General features: G+C 39.6%; 2 protein-coding genes across 6 annotated transcripts in view; both read left to right on the top strand.

Moving 5' to 3' along the window:
• The window catches only part of grk1b (G protein-coupled receptor kinase 1 b), a 34701-nt gene extending 20170 nt beyond the window's left edge, over positions 1-14531 (top strand). Inside the window, exons 6-8 of the mRNA XM_058775312.1 lie at positions 12716-12840; positions 13015-13216; positions 13620-14531. Of these exons, the coding sequence (XP_058631295.1) occupies positions 12716-12840; positions 13015-13216; positions 13620-13903 (611 nt within the window). The 3' untranslated portion in view covers positions 13904-14531. The remainder of the gene's footprint in view (positions 1-12715; positions 12841-13014; positions 13217-13619) is intronic.
• A 368-nt stretch (positions 14532-14899) lies between these two features.
• The window catches only part of arhgef15a (Rho guanine nucleotide exchange factor (GEF) 15), a 35942-nt gene continuing 29477 nt past the window's right edge, over positions 14900-21364 (top strand). Inside the window, exons 1-4 of one of the 5 annotated variants that reach the window (XM_058775300.1) lie at positions 14900-15596; positions 20139-20867; positions 21101-21175; positions 21271-21325. In XM_058775300.1, the coding sequence (XP_058631283.1) occupies positions 15203-15596; positions 20139-20867; positions 21101-21175; positions 21271-21325 (1253 nt within the window). In that variant the 5' untranslated portion in view covers positions 14900-15202. Of the gene's footprint in view, positions 15597-17270; positions 17430-17479; positions 17727-20138; positions 20868-21100; positions 21176-21270; positions 21326-21364 lie in introns of those variants that run through there. The other 4 variants (XM_058775299.1, XM_058775305.1, XM_058775304.1 and 1 more) reach the window with 4 other exon arrangements.

Genomic DNA, 21364 nt, shown 5'->3' on the forward strand with positions numbered 1-21364 from the left:
TTATTTTGCATTGAAATTTCAACATCAACCATAATGATGATTCAGATGGAAAAACAATGTTTATTCAATGTTGGCTTGCTGTCTGGGTATGGTTAACTGGTTAGTGTAATAAAATCATGGTTAATTTTCATGTGTTTTCTGATAACCGTAAAACACAATGCAGTGCAAAATTCAAAATACATCATATTGAATTTACATACACTGTCCCCAATTTTGAAAGAGTTTTTTTTTTTTAAATTAATTAATTATTATTATTTTTTTAATTAATTAAATGTATTTAATATGGAGTGTGAGAATCCTTACAAACGTAGCCATTATATAAAATTGCATTGTTAAAGTTAAATAATATTACCTTGGAAGTTCCCTGGTCTTTAGAGACAAAAAATAAAATCCCATATATGTGACCCTGGACCACAAAAAGCATGGGTATGTTTGCAGTAATAGCCAACAATACATTGTATGGGTCAAAATGATACATGTTTCTTTTATACCAAAAATCATTAGGATATTACTGTAAGTAAAGATCATCCATGAAGATATTTAGTAAATCTCCAACTGTAAATATATCAAAACTTAATTTTTGATTAGTAATATATATTGCTAAGAACTTCATTTGGACAACTTTAAAGGCGATTTTCTTAATATTTAGATTTTTTTGCACCATCAGTGTAAAAATTAGTTAGCTTTAATAGCAAAATGTCATTTATTAAATTGCTGGTTAGGTTTGAAACCCGCCACAGGGTGTCCGGTAAGAGACTTGGTCAAAGATGATTGAAATATGGGAGTAGCTAACCCATTTATTTGTCACCACAACAACTCAGTGAATTACAAGGGTTTATGTGTTTTGTGTTTTTTTTTTTTTTTTGCATAGATGCACAACACCCGTAAAAATGAGTAGAACTATATATGACATGCAACGGCAAAGTTTAGCGTCCGCATCAGCGCTCAGATGGACTCACTCTCTACTTCACACTGAGCGCTGTGGGCGGGATGTTTGCATGCACGTGGATCAGCAAATGCTGATTGGCTGCCTGTGTGTCAATCAGTCTCCATAAAAAAAAAAAAAAGAGAAAGATTTGATCAGATTCATTATTCTTAAAGCTATAATGGCCTTTTTAACAGCTGCCCCCAGATTCTGAGGGACAGAATCTGTACAATTATGAAAGGCCCTTTAAGTTACAGAATGGTGCGCAGTGTTACATTACTCAGGAATGCTAGGTAATTGTATAATACGGGCTACTGTGCGTGTGTATGTCTTTCCGCCCACCTTAATATTAGCTGTCCTCACTCTGCCATCAGCCCCAGGGAAGATTTCTGACACTCGGCCCACTGGCCAAAGCGCTCAGGGTAACTGTGGGTCGACGATCATCACTGTGGTGCCAACTTGACTGTCTGACGTATCATCTTGCCACTTCTGACGATTTTGAAGGCCAGGAAGGTAAAACTTAAAGAAGTGCTTCCAGAAGTGGTTGGCGAGGACTTGGCTGTGACGCCACCGCCGCCTGCTTATGATCTCTGACTCTGGGTATACCACTGGAGGTAGGGAGGAATCTGGCCGCCCCGTCAAGAGGGAGTTTGGAGTGATAGGGTCTGGGTCTGCAATATCAGAGGAAGTATAACCCAAGGGTTTCGAGTTTAAAATTCCTTCAATCTCGACTAACACTGTTTGTTGCACTTCGAAGATTACTGATTGAGCTCCAATGGTGGCTGTCAGTGCTTGCTTGAGAGAACGAATTTCTCGTTCCCAGCAACCTCCAAAGTGAGGAGCATTTGGGGGGTTAAAACGGAATTCAACCTTTTGTCTGGCCAGCTGTGCCTGAAGTTCAGGGGCGAGAGCTGCAAAGGCCTCCCTGAGTTCCCTTTCTCCTCCCTTGAAATTGGTACCTTGATCTGATATGAGTTCAAAGGGGGTTCCGCATCTGGCAGTGAAACGTCTGAGGGCCATGAGGAAAGAGTCAGCATCAAGGTTATGTAGGACATCAATATACACTGCTCGAGTTGATAAGCATTTAAAAATGATACCCCATTTCTTTTCAGTCCTCCTACAAACCTTGACAGCATAAAGGCCGAAAAAGTCCATACCTGTGGAGTAGAACGCAGGGCGGAAAAAACGTAGTCTGGCTGGAGGTAGGTCTGCCATTTTGGGAATATCTGGATTCTTTCTCCATTTTTGGCACTCCACACAGCTTCGTTGAAACCACTTAACTGCTTCTCTACCACGGAGAATCCAGTACTTGCATCGAAGTTCAGCAAACACTCTCTCATACCCTGGGTGGTGGAGTTTGGCATCATAACTTTGTATGATGAGCTGTGTAATTGGATGCTTGGCATCAAGAACAACAGGGTGTACAGTATCTCGCTCAAGGTGGGTACTGTTTCGTAGGCGACCTCCAACTCGAATTAGCTGAGTCTCACTGTCAATTTCAGGTGCCAATGCTTTTAAGCGACTGTTATGAGCGAGAGGTTTACCAGCCCTTAACTGTTCAAGGTCTGAAGGGAAAGATTCCTGTTGTGATTGTTGTAGGAGAGTGACTTCAGCATCTTTGTAAGCATTACCTGTCAGGCTGCCTGTGGCCACTCCCAATAGGCGTAAATCCCGGGGGGGAAGGGGGGACAGGACCCCCCCCTATCTGAGGCTTGTCCCTCCTACAAATATCATTACAAGCGACTCTGTGTATTGAAAATAATATAATGGACATATACTTAAAATAATTGTGTGAGTAGTAAAACAAAATAAACGCAAAAAAATAACGTTTTAAGTTCAGAAATGTTTTGATTCCCCCCCTCCCTTGCCTCACAGTGGTTTGGTCCACTGCCTGCTTTCCTTCTTTACCGATACACACACATGAGTCTGGTGGGAGAGAGCAAGTTCCTCAGTAACAGTTAGTTATGTGTAAGTAACTTAGGCTGTCAAGGCTATTTTATTCTCTTTAAACATAGGGTGAAATGATTCTTTCTCTTTAATACACATGATGCTGGATCATTAATAAATTAGTCATGACAAAAGAATTTCCAAAGATATCCGATGTATTTTCTATGAGCGATTGTAAGGTTAACAAGCTTAATACCGTAGCTTGTCACCCACTACAACTAACACGGCGATAAGCCTGTGTGTGAACTGATAGTAGGCTAATATTGTAGACCTACATGTTGGGTTTCGTTCAATATGATGTTAAGTGGCAGATCAGTGGGTTTAATGCGGTTGAATTAATGCGAAAGAGAAATACTAAAAATAATAATAAACCTAAAATACTATGGATGATGCAAAATAATAATTATAATATGACCGGCGTGGTGAACCATGAACTCATATTTAAACACGGTCTCCATGCTATGTACACATGCTGTGTACACATCTATCCTTACATGTGTAATTTTGGCTGTATTATTTGTGTCCCCTTCAAAAATTGCTCTTGAGAAATTTTACGTGTATTGTCCCCCCCTACTGTCAGATGAAATTTACGCCCCTGGCCACCCCGTGGGAAGCTGTGGACTCTATCAGCTCTTGGAATGTTTTATACTGATCTAAGTTAGAGACTGAAGTGCTGGTAGTGAAGCTTGTAAGTGTGTTTAAACCCGTCTTGCGCAGCTCATCTCCATTTCCCTCCACAGGAGGTGGTGTTTCAGGCCATAAACTCGGGAATCTTTTAAGAATGATACCAGTGGCTGTTTGGACCAAGCTTGTTCAATGTCTGTCCCCATGTAATGTCATCAGCTGGGTTACTGGAAGATGGCACAAATCTCCATGTGTGCTGATCAGTGATATCTTGGATCTCTGTCACTCGGGTGCCGACAAAGACCTTGAATCTACAAGACTCAGATTTGAGTCAGGTAAGTACAGTGGTCGAGTCAGTCCATAAGGTGATGTGACGAATGGGCAAGGTTAACTCAGTATTTACAACTTTGGCTAGTTGAGCGCCAGTTAACGCTGCACAGAGCTCTAGGCGGGGAATGGACTGCTGCTTCTTGGCTGCTACTTTTGATTTTGCCGTAAGAAACGAGACTTCCACATCTCCCTGCTGGTCTTCTGTCCTTAGATAGGCTACTGAGCCATATGCTCGTTCAGAGGCATCACAAAAGATGTGTATGTCTCGCTGAATTGTTTCTTTGTCTTTAGCTGGACTGGTGTAAGATCTTGGGAAGGCAATGTGCGGTAGAGAAGGTAACTCTGCCTCCCACTCTGTCCAAGTTTGTAGGAGATCAGGGGGAAGGTTTGGATCATCCCAGTCCCTTTTTTTGTTCCACAAGCATCGGACTATTAGCTTAGCCCTGGTGGTGTATGGAATCAGGTAACCCAGGGGATCATACTGACTAGCCAGTGTTCGGTAGATGTTACGCATAGTGATCTCAGCACTCTCTGTGGGGCGATATCTGTAAGAAATAGTGTCTGTTTAGTGGTTCCAAATCAGTCCCAGGGCTAATTCTTGTGTGTCTGTTTTGCCGTGAGAGATCCAGAGCTCAGCACTGGCTGATTTCAACTCTGTGGGCAGGTGACTTATGGTTAACGGCTGGTTACTAGACCACTGTCTCAATTCAAACCACCATCTGCCAATAGGGCCTGGATTTTGTCTACAAAATTTTTGGCTTCTTCTGTTGTAGTGTGCTTTGCAGACAGTTATCGACATAAAAGGACTTCATGACAGAATGTATGAAATCTTCTCTAGGTTCACTGTGATCTGAGACATGCTTTTGAAGGGCATACACTGCGCCACAGGGATTGCATGTGGTCCCAAAGGGAAGGACTTGCCACTCAAAAACACTGAGTTGTTCTTGTATTTTGAGTTCTCGCCAGAGAAAATGCAGCAATGGTCTGTCCTCTGGGAGCAACCGGACCTGGTGGAACATCCCACGTATGTCACTGCTGACTGCAATGGAGTGTTCCCAGAATCGGAGCAGAACCGCGAGTAGAGAAGGTCCCAGAACTGGTCCCGGGAGCAACAGATCATTCAGATTTTGGCCCTGATAATGGAAGGAGCAATTAAAAACTACTCTGTTTTTTCCATTGTGGTGGACCATATGGTGTGGGATGTACCACGAGTGGGTAGAGTCCTCTTCAGCATGCTTATCCAGCTTAACAGCGTAACTTGCCTGTTCCAGTTTGTGGATTTCTGCTGTGTAAGCAGCTGCTTGTTCTGAATTCTTACCAAGTCGCTTCTCATTAGCTCTCAACTGTGAGATCACTGCCTCTTTAGGAGCTTTCAGCTGTGGCATGTTTTTGACTCGCAGTAGAGGAGTGGCATATCTCTTTACACCATCTACTTCAACCCTGACTGTCTTGGCGTTAAGGAGCTCGATTGCCTCATGGTCTTGTTTGGATCTTGTGCTGGTCTTATCACTGCGCCAGGGTAGCACATCCATCTGCCATAACTTTTGAACGTGCTTAAAGAGATCTGCCTCAGGAGATGAAATTGAAGTAAAGAAACAGTGTTGTTCATTGGTTTCCCACTGAAGATGTGTGCACAGGCCCCTGCAATGTCCAGCCAAGCCGGGTCCTAATGGCGGCAGGTCCCCCTGGTGGTCCAAGACGGACTGGCTCCACTGGAGTGATGAGATGGGGGTAGTCAGAACCAATGAGCAGTACAGTCAGGACAGGACAGTCTCTAGATGTCGCAGTGGAAAACCTCTCAGGTGCCGATATTTCTCCTTCAGAGCTTTAACTGGATGGGTATGTTCAGCCAGGATTAGTTGCTGGGCCGTAAACGCACCTCTAATGTGGAACACCTTCTTGGGCTGCGACAGAGAATGATACCGAATGATACCGCTGCACCACTGAGGACTTGGAGCTCTTGCCTGACTGTGCGGAGCGGTAGGTCTTCTGGTTTACCTTTGAGGCCAAGCTGCTGAGCAGCACGGTGTAAAAGGATGGTTCTTTCTGACCCGTCATCCTGGATGGCGTAGGCAGCCATCTGATGTTCTCCATTCCGCAGTATTACTTTACTTATCTTGAGCAGGACTTTTCGGCTGGCAGGAGGCTTTCGAATGAGTAGAATCTCGTTCATGGTATTTAGGAGACAGGAATTAGTGTCTCGAGCAGGAGCAGCTTCAATTAGCACAGTCTGTGAGCTCTCAGCACTTTTCACTGTAGTGTCGTGGAGAACTAGCAGATGTCGATTGTTACACAGCTTGCAGCGCATTTTCAGACTGCATTCTGTTGCTTGATGGCTCCTGCCGCAGCGCCAACACCGGTTGTTCTCCCTAATCCACTGACGCCTCTGTTCTGTACTGAGTTGCTTGAAATTTGAACAGTTATTTAAGGAGTGCTTAGTGTGATCGCAGTAGGGGCAGTAGGGTTTTGGAAAAGTTTTCGTGGTAGGAGCTGAGCTATGCGTGTCGAGAGTTGCCTTCTCAGTGTTCAGCAGAATGTTTGCATTCTTATTAAAGGGCTTGAGTTCTTTGATTACCTCGCTGGTCCATGCAGTAGGCCCTCTACGCTGGCTGGTTACAAACCTAGATGTGTCCTTCTGTACTTGAATTTTGTACTCCAACCAGTCAGAGAGATCCACAAGGGTTGGAATCGTAACATGGTATGGATGTGCAAACCGACGAAAACTTGATCTGAGATCATGTGGTAATTTCCCCAACAGTCTGGAAACATGGGAGCCACACTGCAATTCGAAGGTGCCTTTCTGACCAAGTTGGCCCAGCATGCCAACGAGAGAACGAACTTTAAGTGCAAACAGTCTGAAGGCTTTTATGTCACCACTGCTGATGCTTGGGCCATCCATAAGTTCTGCTGTTCGCTGTAATGCAAGCTGATGTGGCTGACCGTACTGCTGATCCAGGGTGGCCATCGTTCTTGTGAAGAGGTTTTGTGAATGGCTGTACAAATCAGCGACGAGTAATGCCTCTTCTAGCTTGAGATGGTCTGTGAGAATCTGAAACTTAAACCTCTCTGTGGCATTAGCAGGGAGTGTATTCTCTAAGGCAATCTTCAAACGTGAAAACTCTCTTGGGTTTGGATGTACAAAGTCTGGTATGGTGGGAGTAGGGCCTTTGTACACTGACTCTGGTTCGAATTGAGGCACTTGTCTCGATGAGCTATAGGGCATTTGGTGGCGCCACACCGAATCATAAGGGGTAGAGGCTGCATGCTCCTTTGAGATCCCCTGACTGAATGGCTGAGCACTTGGAATATCATAGGGAAAGCAAATTTTGTCTCTTGGAACTGCTGCCGAAGCTGGAGATTGTTCCTGACCTGAGAAGCTGTCTCCGCTGAAGCGTGATGCAGGCACAGGCTTAAGACTTCCCTCAGCTGCATGTTTTTACCTTGGCGTGGCGCAGGAATGGGTTTGCTAGGTTGAGGTTGGGCCACAGGTCGCTGTTGACTGACCTGAATCTGAAGCTGCTGCATCTGTCCCTTAAATTGCGAGAGCTCTTGAGCATACTGTTGATTCGTCTGCTGCAATGCATCCCTTTCCCTCTGCATCACCTGTACAGTGTGAAGTATGTTCTCGTTTGCAAAACTTAGATTCCTGTTTTGTTGCTTAAGCAAGGCATTCTCAGATCTGCCTGGGTCTGTGTCAGACCACTCTTCTGAACTTTGATACTCTTCACCTGGAATCTGCAGAAGACTGAATGCCGTCGCGCCCTCCTCTTGGTATTCCTCGTCTGACAGGTTGGAGGGTATCTGAGTGTGTGGTGACACGGGTTCTGGATGCAACGAAGGCAGGACGAAGCCGGTAAGATCATAATCTTCATATCGGGCGGGAAGGGCAGTCTTCCTTCTGACGCGCCCCGTTGGCTCATCATCTGCATGTGTTGACATCTCATAAGCCAGCAGCAAGTCTCATCCGGCTCGAAGGACCATGTAAAAATGAGTTAGCTTTAATAGCAAAATCTCATTTATTAAATTGCTGGTTAGGTTTGAAACCCGCCACAGGGTAAGAGACTTGGTCAAAGATGGTTGAAATATGGGAGTAACCCATTTATTTGTCACCACAACAACTCAGTGAATTACAAGGGTTTATGTGTTTTTTTTTTTGTTTGTTTTTTTGCATAGACGCACAACACCCGTGGAAATGAGTAGAACTATATATGACATGCAACGGCAAAGTTTAGCGTCAGCATCAGCGCTCCAATGGACTCGCTCTCCACTTCACACTGAGCGCTGTGGGCGGGATGTTTGCCTGCACGTGGATCAGCGAATGCTGATTGGCTGCCTGTGTGTCAATCAGTCTCGGTAAAAAAAAGAGAAAGATTTGATCAGAAGATTCATTATTCTTAAAGCTATAATGGCCTTTTTAACAATCAGATTCCAGAATTTATCTCGGCCAAATATTGTCCTATCATAACAAACCATACATCAATGGAAAGCTTATTTATTCGGCTTTCAGATGATGTATAAATCTCAATTTAAAAAAAAAAGTACCCTTATGAGTGGTTTTGTGGTCCAGGGTCACATACCGTTCAAATTTAAAATGGTAACCTACATAACTGCAATTTTGTGCTGAATGTAGAACTTGACGACAACAACAATAATAACTAGGTACAAAATAATAATAAAAAAAAAACACATACTAGAACCTGGGTGTGCTCCTCAAGAGGACTATGGTATTGCAAATGTATTAAAAGTCTTATTATATAGGCTATTATAGGCAATGTGTGCAGTTCTTCAAAGTAATATGAAAGATAATAAGCAAAAGAAATGTAAAACTTAATACTGATCTTCATTCTGTTAAAATACAGGGGAAAACACGAACTTCTTATGTTCGCGCTGCACTGGTGAGATGGGCTTTAGTTTGCACCGCGCTGTCAGTTCGGTCACGGTGGCGCTAGCAAACACGTCCTCCCTGCGCTGTCGAGTCGCGAATTCTTTAATAACGCGCTGTTTCGTCCCACTTTTTTTTTTTTTTTTTTGGCTTCCCATATTGTGCAGACAGAGCGAGAATGGCAGACAAACATCAACAACCTTCCTTCCTGGTATTGTAGTACTTTTACTAACTGTACTATAAAGTTTTCCCACTGGTGAATGGCATATGATGTCAGGGGCGGATCTACCGGGGTGGCACGGGGTGGCAAGTGCCACCCTAAGAAAAAGCTGTGCCACCCCACCTGCCACCCCAGAATTATCACAGAATAAAATATAAATGTAAGCAGTGTTTCATGTGCTACTTTTCAGCCGCGGCGATGACAGCGCGCGATGGTTGCACGCGCACGCAGCTCGCCCAGTGTAGTCGGCTTCATTAACAAATGAGTCTTAAGAATCGGTTCTTTTTGAGTCAAAAATACAAAGCGCAGCCCATTTGTTCGTGAATCAGATACTGCTTTTCGGTTTATTCAGAAATCCTCTGAGAAATCTAATCCCGTCCGGATGTGTTCTGAGATTCATCCCGTAATTGTTTGGTGATCCGATTCTCTGACCGCTCGCTCCACTTTCATCATGGATATAGAGGCCTTTCTGCCATATCGGACGAAACAATAACATGAGCCGATCACGAAAACTAATAGCGTTAGATAAGCTAGAGTTAGATAAGAATCTTGTATTGCAGTTTTCTCTTTTGTTAATTTAATATAACTGATTTTAGTTGGCCCATTTCCCCAAACCATTAATTCAGTTCTCAAAACAAGGACACATTTCTCAAAAAGTTTAACAATGAGATTAGGCAGCAAAACTGATGACACCAATCAGAATCTCTGCATCCTAACAACGGAGAGAGCTGACCGAATAATATACATGGGTTTTATACTTACACATTCAATATAATTACAGTACAGTACCAGTACATGATGGAAATTTCACTATTCTATATGTACAGTAAACTCTAGCACATGTTGTACACCTTCAAACGTGTGACTGTCAAATTTGATCTGTAACCATCTTTTATGTGTACTGCATGTCTGCAGAACTGAGAAATGACTGCCTAGAGATATAGTCTTGTGTCAGGAGACTAGGAAACTGCTGTAGTACTGTACACTGTAATGAAATTTGACCAAATGTGCAGAGGATGCTGAATTTACTTTATTTTATTTTATTTTGTACTGTACTGTATTGTGGTGCATACCAAGTTCATATACAATTCTTTGGTATTTTAACTTTTCTAATGTTTTTCATCTACTGCAAGATTACTTTCCAGTAGTAAAATGAAAATTATTCGTTCCCAAAAGTTAATTGCTGAATTATTATTATTATCTGTAATTTAATTTATGTTGTATACTGTAATAGACATGATTGAGCTGCAAAAATAATTGAATCCTAATAAGAGCTTTTTGTTAAGTGTTATTGATCTCATGAGTGTTCACTGGGCAGGAAAGTCATCTGTGTATTTTAATTGTTTGTAAGCATTTAAGAATAGGCTACCTGTAATAACTAGATTGAAAAGTTTGAAAGACAATTTTATGCTGGCTTGTCTTAAAATCTTATTTAAGAAAAATAAATAGTTTGGTCAGTTAGATGTTCTAGATGTTTGCTAAAGTGTTGCTAGTTGGTTTCTAGGATATTCTGGATGGTTGCTAGGCTTTTGCTATGCAGTTGCTGGGGTGTTGCTAGACTATTGATAGTGTTCTGGGTGATTACAGACATTCCCACCTCTGGTAATAACAGAATGTCTTCTTTAATTATACAAGCTCAGAAACATTTATAACCTGTTGAAGTTTTTCATATTGTGTATTGACTTGGTGCCATGATGGATATTGAAATGTTGTTATTTATTTTTCATTTTAAACAGTATAGATGATTACTTAATGGTAATGCAATATTTGTGAACATAACTGTGCACGTCAAGACAATAAATCCCCAAAATCTTTGTTGCCACCCCTCATAGACCCCATGCCACCCCTTTGCCACCCTAAATATTATTTTCTAGATCCGCCCCTGTATGATGTGTTGTAGTAATGCTGTCTCTGGTCGTCTGTTCTGTTTGCATCTGGTCAACTTATTTATTACCATTTATTACTGATATGGTCTGGTGAAAATAATAATATGGGCTGCGAGAAAGTAAATAAAACGAGTGGGGCTGCAATGAGTGCAGGCAGCCTAGTTCAACCCAGTGGCATGACAACACTGGCCCTCGCGGCCAAAAAAAAAAAAAAAACAGATTAGCCAATCCGGGCCTGGTAGAAAACAGTGATGTGCAATTCTATTTTTTTTTTTTTTTGTATTTTGATCACATGAATGCAGCATTGGTGAGCATAAGAGACTTCATTAAAAAAAATAATAATAAATAAAAATCTTATTTTTTTCCAAACTTTATTTACTTTTTACTTTTTCTAAGTACTGTATTGTCAAGTCAAGTCACCCCTAGTGCTTTATGCAGTACAGATTGTTTCAAAGCAGCTTTACAATGATAAAAAGAAAAAATAATGATTCAGTGATTCAGTAAACAGAATTCAATTCTGTTGTAAAGCAACTCTAAAAAGACAATAGTAAAGAGTCAGTATTCATTTGAAATCAGTTCATCATTGATTCACTTTGGTTCAATAACAGTGTAAATTTCATCAATTATTAAGGAATGAGTGCACTTCATTTATAAAGCAGCTCTGGAGAAAACTGTAATGTCATCACCCAGCTCAGTTTAGTTCTCATCCAGTAGTGTCTGTGTAGTCAAGTCAAAGTTTACAGCATGTTAAGGTTTTTTATATGTAGCATTAGTTCAAGTTCAAGTACAGCTGTCACAGATACAGTTGAGTTCATCATGGCTTTGAGGTCAAGTTATTAAAATCAGCTAAATAGGTAACATCCTGTTATACACTCACTGACACAGTGCTAAAATTTCACTTGATTTATACAAAAAAAAAAAAAAAAAAAAAAATATATATATATATATATATATATATATAAATAGTAATTTAACCCACTGCATATCACCTATAGTGAATATTGGAACATGCTTGTGTACATGGAAATATACATATCTAAATTACTAAGAACAATTCCTAGATTTTCTTAAGAAAATGTGTCACTTGTTCATGCGAAATCCCTGCAACAATGCTGGATTGTTCTGGGTGGTTGCCTGGGCATTGCTATGCAATTACTATGGTTAGGAGAAGTTTACATTTACATTTACATTTAGTCATTTTGCAGACGCTTTTATCCAAAGCGACTTACAATTTGGGGAACACATGAAGTTACTGTAATGCTATGCTAATGCAATAAGTTTCTGGATGGTTGCTAAAATGTTCTGAGTGTTTTTTTATTACAATGCTTTGGGTTTTCTAGATGGCTGCTTACTGACCCACAAGGTGCTTTGAATAAACACCGCTTCTGCCAAATGCATGAGTGTAAATACAATACGATCATCAGTATAAGAGACAATTGCCTGTAAGCGGCTTGCACAAAATTCACATCCTTTGTTTGTGACAATTATCTAAGCGGACAGCTCAGGACACAAGTCAAATAACAAGACTAAATCCTAAACTCTAATAAAACCACTAATATGTTTGCAGTGTAGAAGAAACCATAGGTGATTAAGAGATGGCAGCACTTCCAGGGGGCATCAGTCAGAACACTGGGCTGGAGGCAGTAAGGAGACTGTAGGACTAAACAGACCTGGATCAAATCAGAAAATTCACAGCACTGTATATAGTGATGTAATGTATAAATGTGTACAGTATATGTTTAGCTTTAAAATATAAAACTATAGTCATTAGTGACAATAGTAATGATTCCATTATTCCTGTTCCTGGAAAATAAGCAAGAGAAAAACTTACTTTAAAGCCAGCATCGCAAAAGGTCCTGGTTAGATGTAAGTAACAGATCTTTGTATAACCTCCTCCACAGGTTTCATGGCTCCAGAACTGCTACAGAAGAAAGAGTATGACTACACTGTAGACTACTTTACTCTTGGGGTCACTCTATATGAAATGGTTGCTGCCAAGGGACCTTTCAGATGTCGCGGAGAGCAGGTACACATACTCCTGTGTACACTTTTGCTCTCTGTTAAGGGGCTTACATGGACAGTGATTTGCAGTGACAAAGCAGAAGCTATCGATTGTCAATGAGAGAAAACAAATGACGGCAATTTGAGGCAACCTTACTCATCTTTGCTCAACTACCTCAGATCTTTTTCTGTATCACAGGTGGACAACAATGAAGTGACACGGCGCATCCTGAATGACCCTGTCTCATACCCCCCAACCTTCAGCCAAGAGCTTAAAGACCTCTGTGAAGGACTGATGGAGAAAGATCCAGAGAAGAGACTTGGCTTCAGGAACAATGAGTGTGCTGACCTGAAGAACCAGTCCTTCTTTAAACAACTCAACTGGGGAAGATTAGAGGCTGGTACGGTCCATCAGAGTTATAGTTAGGGAAGGATATGCATCATAAACTACAGTACTTTACATGGCATTGAAATTTGTTTTTATTTTATTTTTTGGAAATAGTATTCTGTGAAGTTAAATATATGTAAATATAATGGTTTTTGAATATGGGGTAACACTTTGTTTTACAGTGTCCTTGTTCTGTTTCATGTACTTATTAAAAGTAAATTATGCATAATTACATGCTACTAAACCTAAACCAAGCCCCAATTCTAACCCTAACCCTGTAACCGAATATGGTCATAAAGAACAAAGATATGTATCAAAGTATCATCTGAGTACAATGGTACTCCCCTTTTTCAGGTATTGTAATTTAAACCATTTTTGACATATTTAAAAATATTTTCTTTTCTTATTTTGCACAGGTATGCTTCCTCCTCCTTTTGTCCCAGATCCTAAGATGGTCTATGCCAAAGACATTGATGATGTTGGAGCATTCAGCACAATCAAAGGTGTTATGATGGACAACAAAGACAATGAATTCTACAATGAGTTTGCAACTGGGAACGTACCAATTCCATGGCAGGAGGAGATGATTGAGACAGGTGTGTTTGGGGAGCTTAACGTCTGGGGACAAAACGGAAAACTCCCGAACGATCTGGATCCCAGCTATGTGGAAGCAAAAGGAGGGGGATGTGTTCTACTGTGAACTAGAAAAATAAATGAATAAACTGGTGGGCGCACAGGGATGATTCATGGTGAACAACAAAGACATGAATTATGTGCTTAATGTGAAGGCTGATTGTGTAACTCAGAAGGTCTCCCTATGTATGTACTGGGATAATTTTTTTTTCTTAAAACTACTGATAAAAAGTAAGCAACTCAAAAAAAATTATGATTTTTACAAAAATTTCTGATAGCTGAATTATTGTTTGTACGTTTACAGTTTCATGAGGGAATTTTTGGTCATGGAGGATGTTAGCATAAAAAGAGGAATTAAATCTAGTAAATGGAAAATAAAGGAACTGAAAAAGTAACACATATCAGCTTATATGTCATAGAGGAAGTGAGATCCTTGTTTACTTTTATGGTTAAAATATATTTTTCTAGACATTTTAAAATATATTCTGTTTACCGTCTATCAACACATTGATTTTTTGGATTTATAATACATTTGATTGTATGGTAGGCTAGTCTTGTTAAACTTGGCTATATCAACAAAAATTTTTTATGTAGGAAAGTAGAGTCTTGTGCTTTTATGGTAAGTCTGGAATCAGCTGCCTTGCTGAAATGTTGAACTGGAAGTTTTCAGTTGTTTAAAGCTAAAGCGAGACATGGGAATTCATGCATTTTTGTGGTATTCAGTTCCCACAGCAGTCTTTGTATAACTCAACAATATGTATATAACATAACATAATATAATATAATACAAGTAACATCATCCAAAAACCTCGTTGTTACAATGTTGTGTTACAATGCTTATAGAAATTAGCAAAATAGATTTTGGATCATACAGATAATCAAATAATATTTCTAATCACAGAAACACTGCATTATATTATGTCCAGCATCTACAGTATGTCACTGAATATTCAACAGTCCATTTGGTGTGGTGACCTACTTCCCTCTTAAGCCATGTGAGGGACCAGAGGACAAGATCTGAAAGGAGAAGTAACCACCATTAGTGACATTTATTAACAACACTCATAACAACTTTGCTCATAAAGGATAACACACAGGAGGGTTATTTCTTTACATATTGTATGTGGCAGCTCTGAATGCTCAATAAAAGGTAAATGAGCTTCTTTTCTTGTTTTTAAAAATACTGATATGACAAGAGAACAGAGTGTGACAACACAGGCTTCACTGACCAAGAAGACACAAAATTGTTGATTATGAAATCAGCACAATCAGGGATTGTTCTGCATCAGTGGCTATGTTTTGCACTTGCATATCAGTGCATCCATGTGTCTCTGGATTATGATGTGTAAATCTTTCTCACTTGGACATGAAAATTATTTTGAAGCATCAAATGATGGATAAGTCAGTCCGTAACACATCCAATGGAAAACCTACCATTCCACCAAAACCAAACCTTAATGTTTCACACCAGTCAAGCCACTTTGGTTCCTCTAGCAGAGTGGCTCATGCTTTGCGTAACTTTGGAGAAGGAACGGGCAAGCAAACGGCAGTAAACTACAACAGTAAAGTGAGAAGATGCTCTAAAAATATGAGCCAAGATGGAAGGTCTGTGGTAGTTGGAACTAGATTATCATGTCCACCCAGGGCAAAGGACCAAACAGAGGATATATCTTCATTTTCAAGACTTGGGAAAAGTGGACAGATGCTGGGGGAAAGAAATCTTCAACTGGCAGTAGATGATGTGGATGTAGGTCGATCAGGTAGTGAAAGTTTTGGAATCTGTTTCTAACATAATATGTGTAATAAATATGAAATGACGCTGAAAACAGTGGTTCTCAGTGATTGTTTTACTTTGTGTTTGATATTACTTGATGTAGGTTTATGCATAGCCGCGGGAACGTATTTTGGGCTGGGGGTGATGTGAAATAAAACGTTCACGTGACGAAAGTGATGCTAGACACCAAAAGCGCAACTTTTGTTAATAAACGTTTAATTTCATCGTTTAATAAAAGCGACAATGTCTTTATTGTTGCTGTGTTTTCATTAAAAATAAATAAATAAATAAAACAAATGAACCACAAACTAAGCATTTGTTTTAAAAGAGGGAAAATAACTTATTTATTTGGGTTACAAAGGCTATATCCGTCTTATTCATTTTGTTAATAAAAGTTAGATGTTTAATATAGGCCTATGCGAATTTGCCATTGTACTATTTTATGGCTGGTGTGTTTTAATTAAGGCTAATAATGAACCACAAACGATTGTTTTAAAGAAAGGGGAAATCCAAAGACCGTTTATTTATTTGTGTACAATGCGGGTAAAACAGATTTCCCTTATTAATATTGTTGATAAAAGTTCAAAGTTTAAGTGAATTTGTCATTGTACGGTTTTGTTGTATAGCCTTTATTATTATTATTATTATTATTATTATTATCATTATTAATAATAATAATGAGCCAAAGCATTCGTTTGAATTGGAAAATCCAAAAAAAAAAAAAAAACTTTTATTTATTTTTTACAACGCGGATGTCTTTATTCGTTCTGTTAATTAAAGTTTTATGTTTAATATAAGCTTTGTCATTGTAGTAGCCAATTGCTGATGTTGTGTGTGTGATTTATTTATTTATTTATTTATTTCATTAAGAGTAATACTGAATCAACCTTGAGCAATAAATTTGTTCCAAGAATAGGGAAGATCTAACGTTAAAGATCAAAATAAGCGCTGCAGATGTGAGAATGCGAGATTGCTGCTGAGGTAGATGCTCTCGATCGTTCTCTGCTGTCTCTTTGCAATGGCTGTAGAAATTGTCGTTAATTTTTGATTTGGGTACTGCACAGACATGTTAAAGGTAATATGATCAAAAAGTCATGGCAACAAACGACTTCCTAAGTCAGTTTAAGTTGAAACGACCTTCACAATCAGTTTGATTCAACTTAATTCATGTTTTACTGTTGCTTATTGTCGTTGTAGGCTTGGGCTTCTTTTTTCTATTAATTTTAATGAATATACAAATTAATAAAATTAGTTTTATTTATTTTTTGTTACAAAATTTTCATTTTTTTTTTTTTTTTTTTTAACACCGCACCCCCAGCACCCCCAACTTTTCTTGGGCTACACGCCAGGGGGTGCTGCAGCACCCCTACTTCCCGCGGTAATGTATGTGATGTAGATATCACATGATGGAGGTTTAGAGAAGGGGCGTGGCATATGGAAAGCCAAATGGTTCAGAATTCGCGTGCTTTTCACCGCCGTATCAATATTAAAACGCCGTTTTCATAACGCAGCCAGGCGTTAAATAAGCGCCATCAGGCGATAAGTTAACGGCAGACGCCACCACGCGTTAAAATAACGCCACACGCCGACCGACGTTAAATTAAGGCCACACGCCACTTGAGATGCAGATTTATTCACTCATCTACATGGACACACCTCTCATGGCTACGTGGAATGTACGGCAAGTCTGAGCATTTGGTAGAGCGCGAAGATGGCAAGGAGAGCGTTTGTTTTGCAGTGTTAACACTGTAAATGACTGCACTCGCCTTTTACTGTCTGATAATCCCGGGCCTGATGTCTTTCAGTCATCATTAAACTGGTAAAGATTGTGTCTGATTGTGTAGTAGCAGACGGGGTACACGTCCTCCGCACTGTAAGAAACGGGTGATTCTGTCCCCCGCACTTTTTTTGACCCACCGCCAATATTTCCACCCGCGTTCTCTGATTTGTTACTTAGATTTGAGTGAACTAACATTCAGTCAATCACAAGCCGAGTCATCTCTTGGGCGCATCTGCGAGCTTCAAATCTCCTGTTGCTCTCGCGGTTTCATTCATTCACTTCTTTGCTCTTTGGCGGTCTGGGGTAAAATGCACCCCAGAAAATACACACTGTGAGGTATGTGATCAAATTTCCATGTTATGATTTAACCTACTGTAACGCCGCATCTAACGTTCCACTGGATGCGAGCGATGCGATCATACGACGCGACAAAAGACAATAGAACCCGTTAAGAACCTCGTCAGGTCACGTCGCTTTGCTTTTGTTGCGTAGTGCTGCTCGCGTCCGGACCGGAGTAGAATTATCCTTTCCCAAATCCAACTGTTAAGAATTAAGATTAAAGTTATTGTTCAAGTGTAGTGTAAGTGAAATATTGTCCATAAAATGTCTTTATTTCATGTACTTTATTTCGATAGTCCACTTTAGACATTCTAACTATAAGTAACTTTGTAACTACATGTTAACCAGTGTTGGGCAGCAACTAGTTACTAGTAATTTAGTTACTGTAATAATATTACTTTTTGCAGTAACTAGTAGTGTAACTAATTACTAATAAGATTTCAGTAATAATATTAGAGTGACTTTCCATAAAACGGCTTAGTTACTTAATTACGTTTGATGCCTCAAACCCGCTGATTTAAAATGTAACAATCAAATAATTCCTAGATTTATTTTCATAATTTTCATGACTCGCACATGCATGTGATGTCCCCAGTGCAGCAGGCAAGCTTGGAATATGGAAAAGCTTACATTCAGCAGATAGAAATATTGCATTATATTGATTTTGTCAGGAAAAAAAGATGATCTGAACAATGTTGTGTAAATTGTGGCTTTACTTTACTCTGGCATTACATCCCACCCACATCCCTCTGATCAACATGTGGTACATTATATTAATATAATTAAAAATATTCTTGGAAAATTAAACAGTTTCTTAAAAACTCATGTGATTTGATAAAATGCATAACGAAATTTAATCGCATATGGGTAATGGAAAAATTACTTCAAGCTACTCATGACAATTTATGAGATGAATACAACACTTCTACTTGAATGCCACTATCAATCACTATTAAATGTTTGTAATAACTTCTGACTGTGATCCAATGTGGATTTTGGTCAAATGATGAGGCAGAAATATGTTCATACACAGTAAATTTCCCAGTGTTAAATAAACACCGCTTGGTGTACATATTCCCATATGTACACCAAGCGGTGTTGATTTAACACTGGGGAATTTACTGTGTAGTAACATTCTAGAAGAATTTTATCTGGAAGATACACAGTTACAACTTCTGTGGGGTGTGAAGAAAAAGTAATGTAACTAGTAGAGTAACTAATTACTGTTGCCAGAAAGTAATAAGTAAAGTAACAATATTACTTTTGAAAGGAGTAACTAATAATGAGTAATATATTACATTCTTTGAGTAACTAGCCCAACACTGATGTTAACTACATATCAAATAATTCTCATTAATTTGCAACTACATGTCTACTAACTCTCAGCAGGGTAGTTTCTCATAGTCAGTATGTTGTATGTTGTGGACCCATCAAAATAAAGTGTTAGAAGATATTAAGCAGACAGTCTACTAATGCTCTAATGACTGCTAGTTGACATGTAGTTGCAAAGTTACTTACTCTTAGTAGAATGTCTAAAGTGGACTATCGAAATAAAGTGTTACCAAAGTATTTCATCAGAAAATATAGATGTCCACACAGTGGTCTCAAATATAGATGTCCACAGTGATCTCAAGTCCCAAGTCCTGAAGTTATTTTTCAAATTTGAGTATGATAGTCACAAAATAGGTTCCTGTAAGCTAACTAGGGTGCTCTAAAATGCCAATTGGTATTCTATTTAGAATTTATTATATGGACATGAATATACTTACTTTGTACATTATGTACATAATTTCTTTGCCTTTGAGGGTCACATCATCTGACAGCTGCCCCCCCCCCCCACACACACTTTTAAAATGGCTGCTACGTCCCTGGTTTAGAGCCATTAAATTAAAACCATATAAAAATGTTTTTAGATTTTCAAAATATTTTACTTTCTTTATTTCAGAAACCATGTGTTTGTCATTGACCCAAATGCAGATTAACTTGTAAGCAGGATAAACATGTTATGTGCAGTGAATTTGCTGCTGAGAGCATGAAACCATTGAAATTCAAGAGACATTTTAATTTTGTTTGCTTTTGTACAACATAACATTTTTGTTGGGTTGCAACTTGATGTCCAATGTTAAATGTGGGTCTTAAAGATAAATCAATTAAGGGCCACTGGCTTTGAGCATTGTAGAAGGCAACTGATCACAAACCCCTGCCCCTTTCCATAGTCAGTTATTAAATATTTTGGTTAATCAGATTATGTTCTCACCTACCAAAAAGGATGCAGAACTCTCAGCTCTGTTTAACACAATATACCATTTTACCAGCACAAAAAATAAAATGTGGGGAGAAAAAAAGTAGATTCTGTCTGAGCCTGTTGATAAGCTTAATAATGTACCTGACTACCCTTCTTTCCCTCAGCTCCTGATGGCAGCGAGTTGAATAATGTGAGTGGCACCATAGAGAATCATCAGGGCTCAACTGCGCCACCTACCCACTCAGAAGAGAAACACTGTCATTGCCTCTGCCATCTTCAAAGGCCTGGTATGAAACTAGTCTGGGTGCCTTTACATGAGGAGAAAAATGACATGGATACTGCAATTGAAAAGAATCACAAACATCGAAACAGAGGTCAGAGAAATCAGGATGTTTTACACCTAACCAGCAATGAAGTCAGTTGGCCACCGAACAGCCCATCTCCCAATTCAAAACCCCAAGCGTTGCCTCCATGTATAAATTGCCAAAGCTTTCTGCTTCACCACAGCCCTCACAAATTAGCAGGAAATGGATTTGCATATGCTAATGAGTCATTTCAAAGCCATTCAAAACCCCCTTTACCACCAAGGACTTATCAGTCATCTGAGTATCAAAATACCCAACAGTATGCACAGCTGGAGCATGCCGATGCTCATATATATTTGGATATTTTGCCATCAAATGACAATAAAGTTACCCCTCCAGCTGTCCCCCCTCGACCTCCTCCACGCCTTCCTCTACATCCTCGGTCACACCAAAAGACAAAGAAACGGTCTTCCCACCCAGCGCTAGCATGTGTAGTCTCTCTTCGAGGCGGCGGTCCACCAATCAGAAACACCAGCAGCAGTGGGAATGGAAAATCGTCTCGCCCCATATCTATGCCAAATCCATCAGGTGAGTGCAGAAGACTTTCCAAAGACTGCTTTTTACTAAAGTACAGCACACAAAGCAGTTTCATCAGAGAGAAAAATAAATTGTGCATGACTATATTGTAACTATGCTCTTTTAAAAAAAAACAAATGGCAGAGATTTTGCCAAGCATCTTCTTGGATCAATGTGATCCTAAAACAACATTCTTGTCATATAAATATAGTCTCAAATAAACATTGTCCTAAACCCAAACTCAGCCCCAGTCCTGACCCTACCCTATAATGTTGATCCAGGAACATGTCCTACTTACCAAAATCATTGTGGGCATCAAGGTACTCTATCAGTTATGAGCATATATTTAAAATATCTGCTTTGAAATACTTTATTCAGAAACACACATATGTCTAGATTTTTGTTTGTTTTCTAGGTAAGAGCTATGAAAATGGAGATTTTGAAGACTGGGAATCTATTGACACGGAAGCGTAAGTTTACAGCATCAAAAAGTTGTTCTTAAAAAGTAC

Source organism: Onychostoma macrolepis, chromosome 05 (genome assembly GCF_012432095.1).
Source record: "Onychostoma macrolepis isolate SWU-2019 chromosome 05, ASM1243209v1, whole genome shotgun sequence".
Lineage (NCBI taxonomy): Eukaryota > Metazoa > Chordata > Actinopteri > Cypriniformes > Cyprinidae > Onychostoma > Onychostoma macrolepis.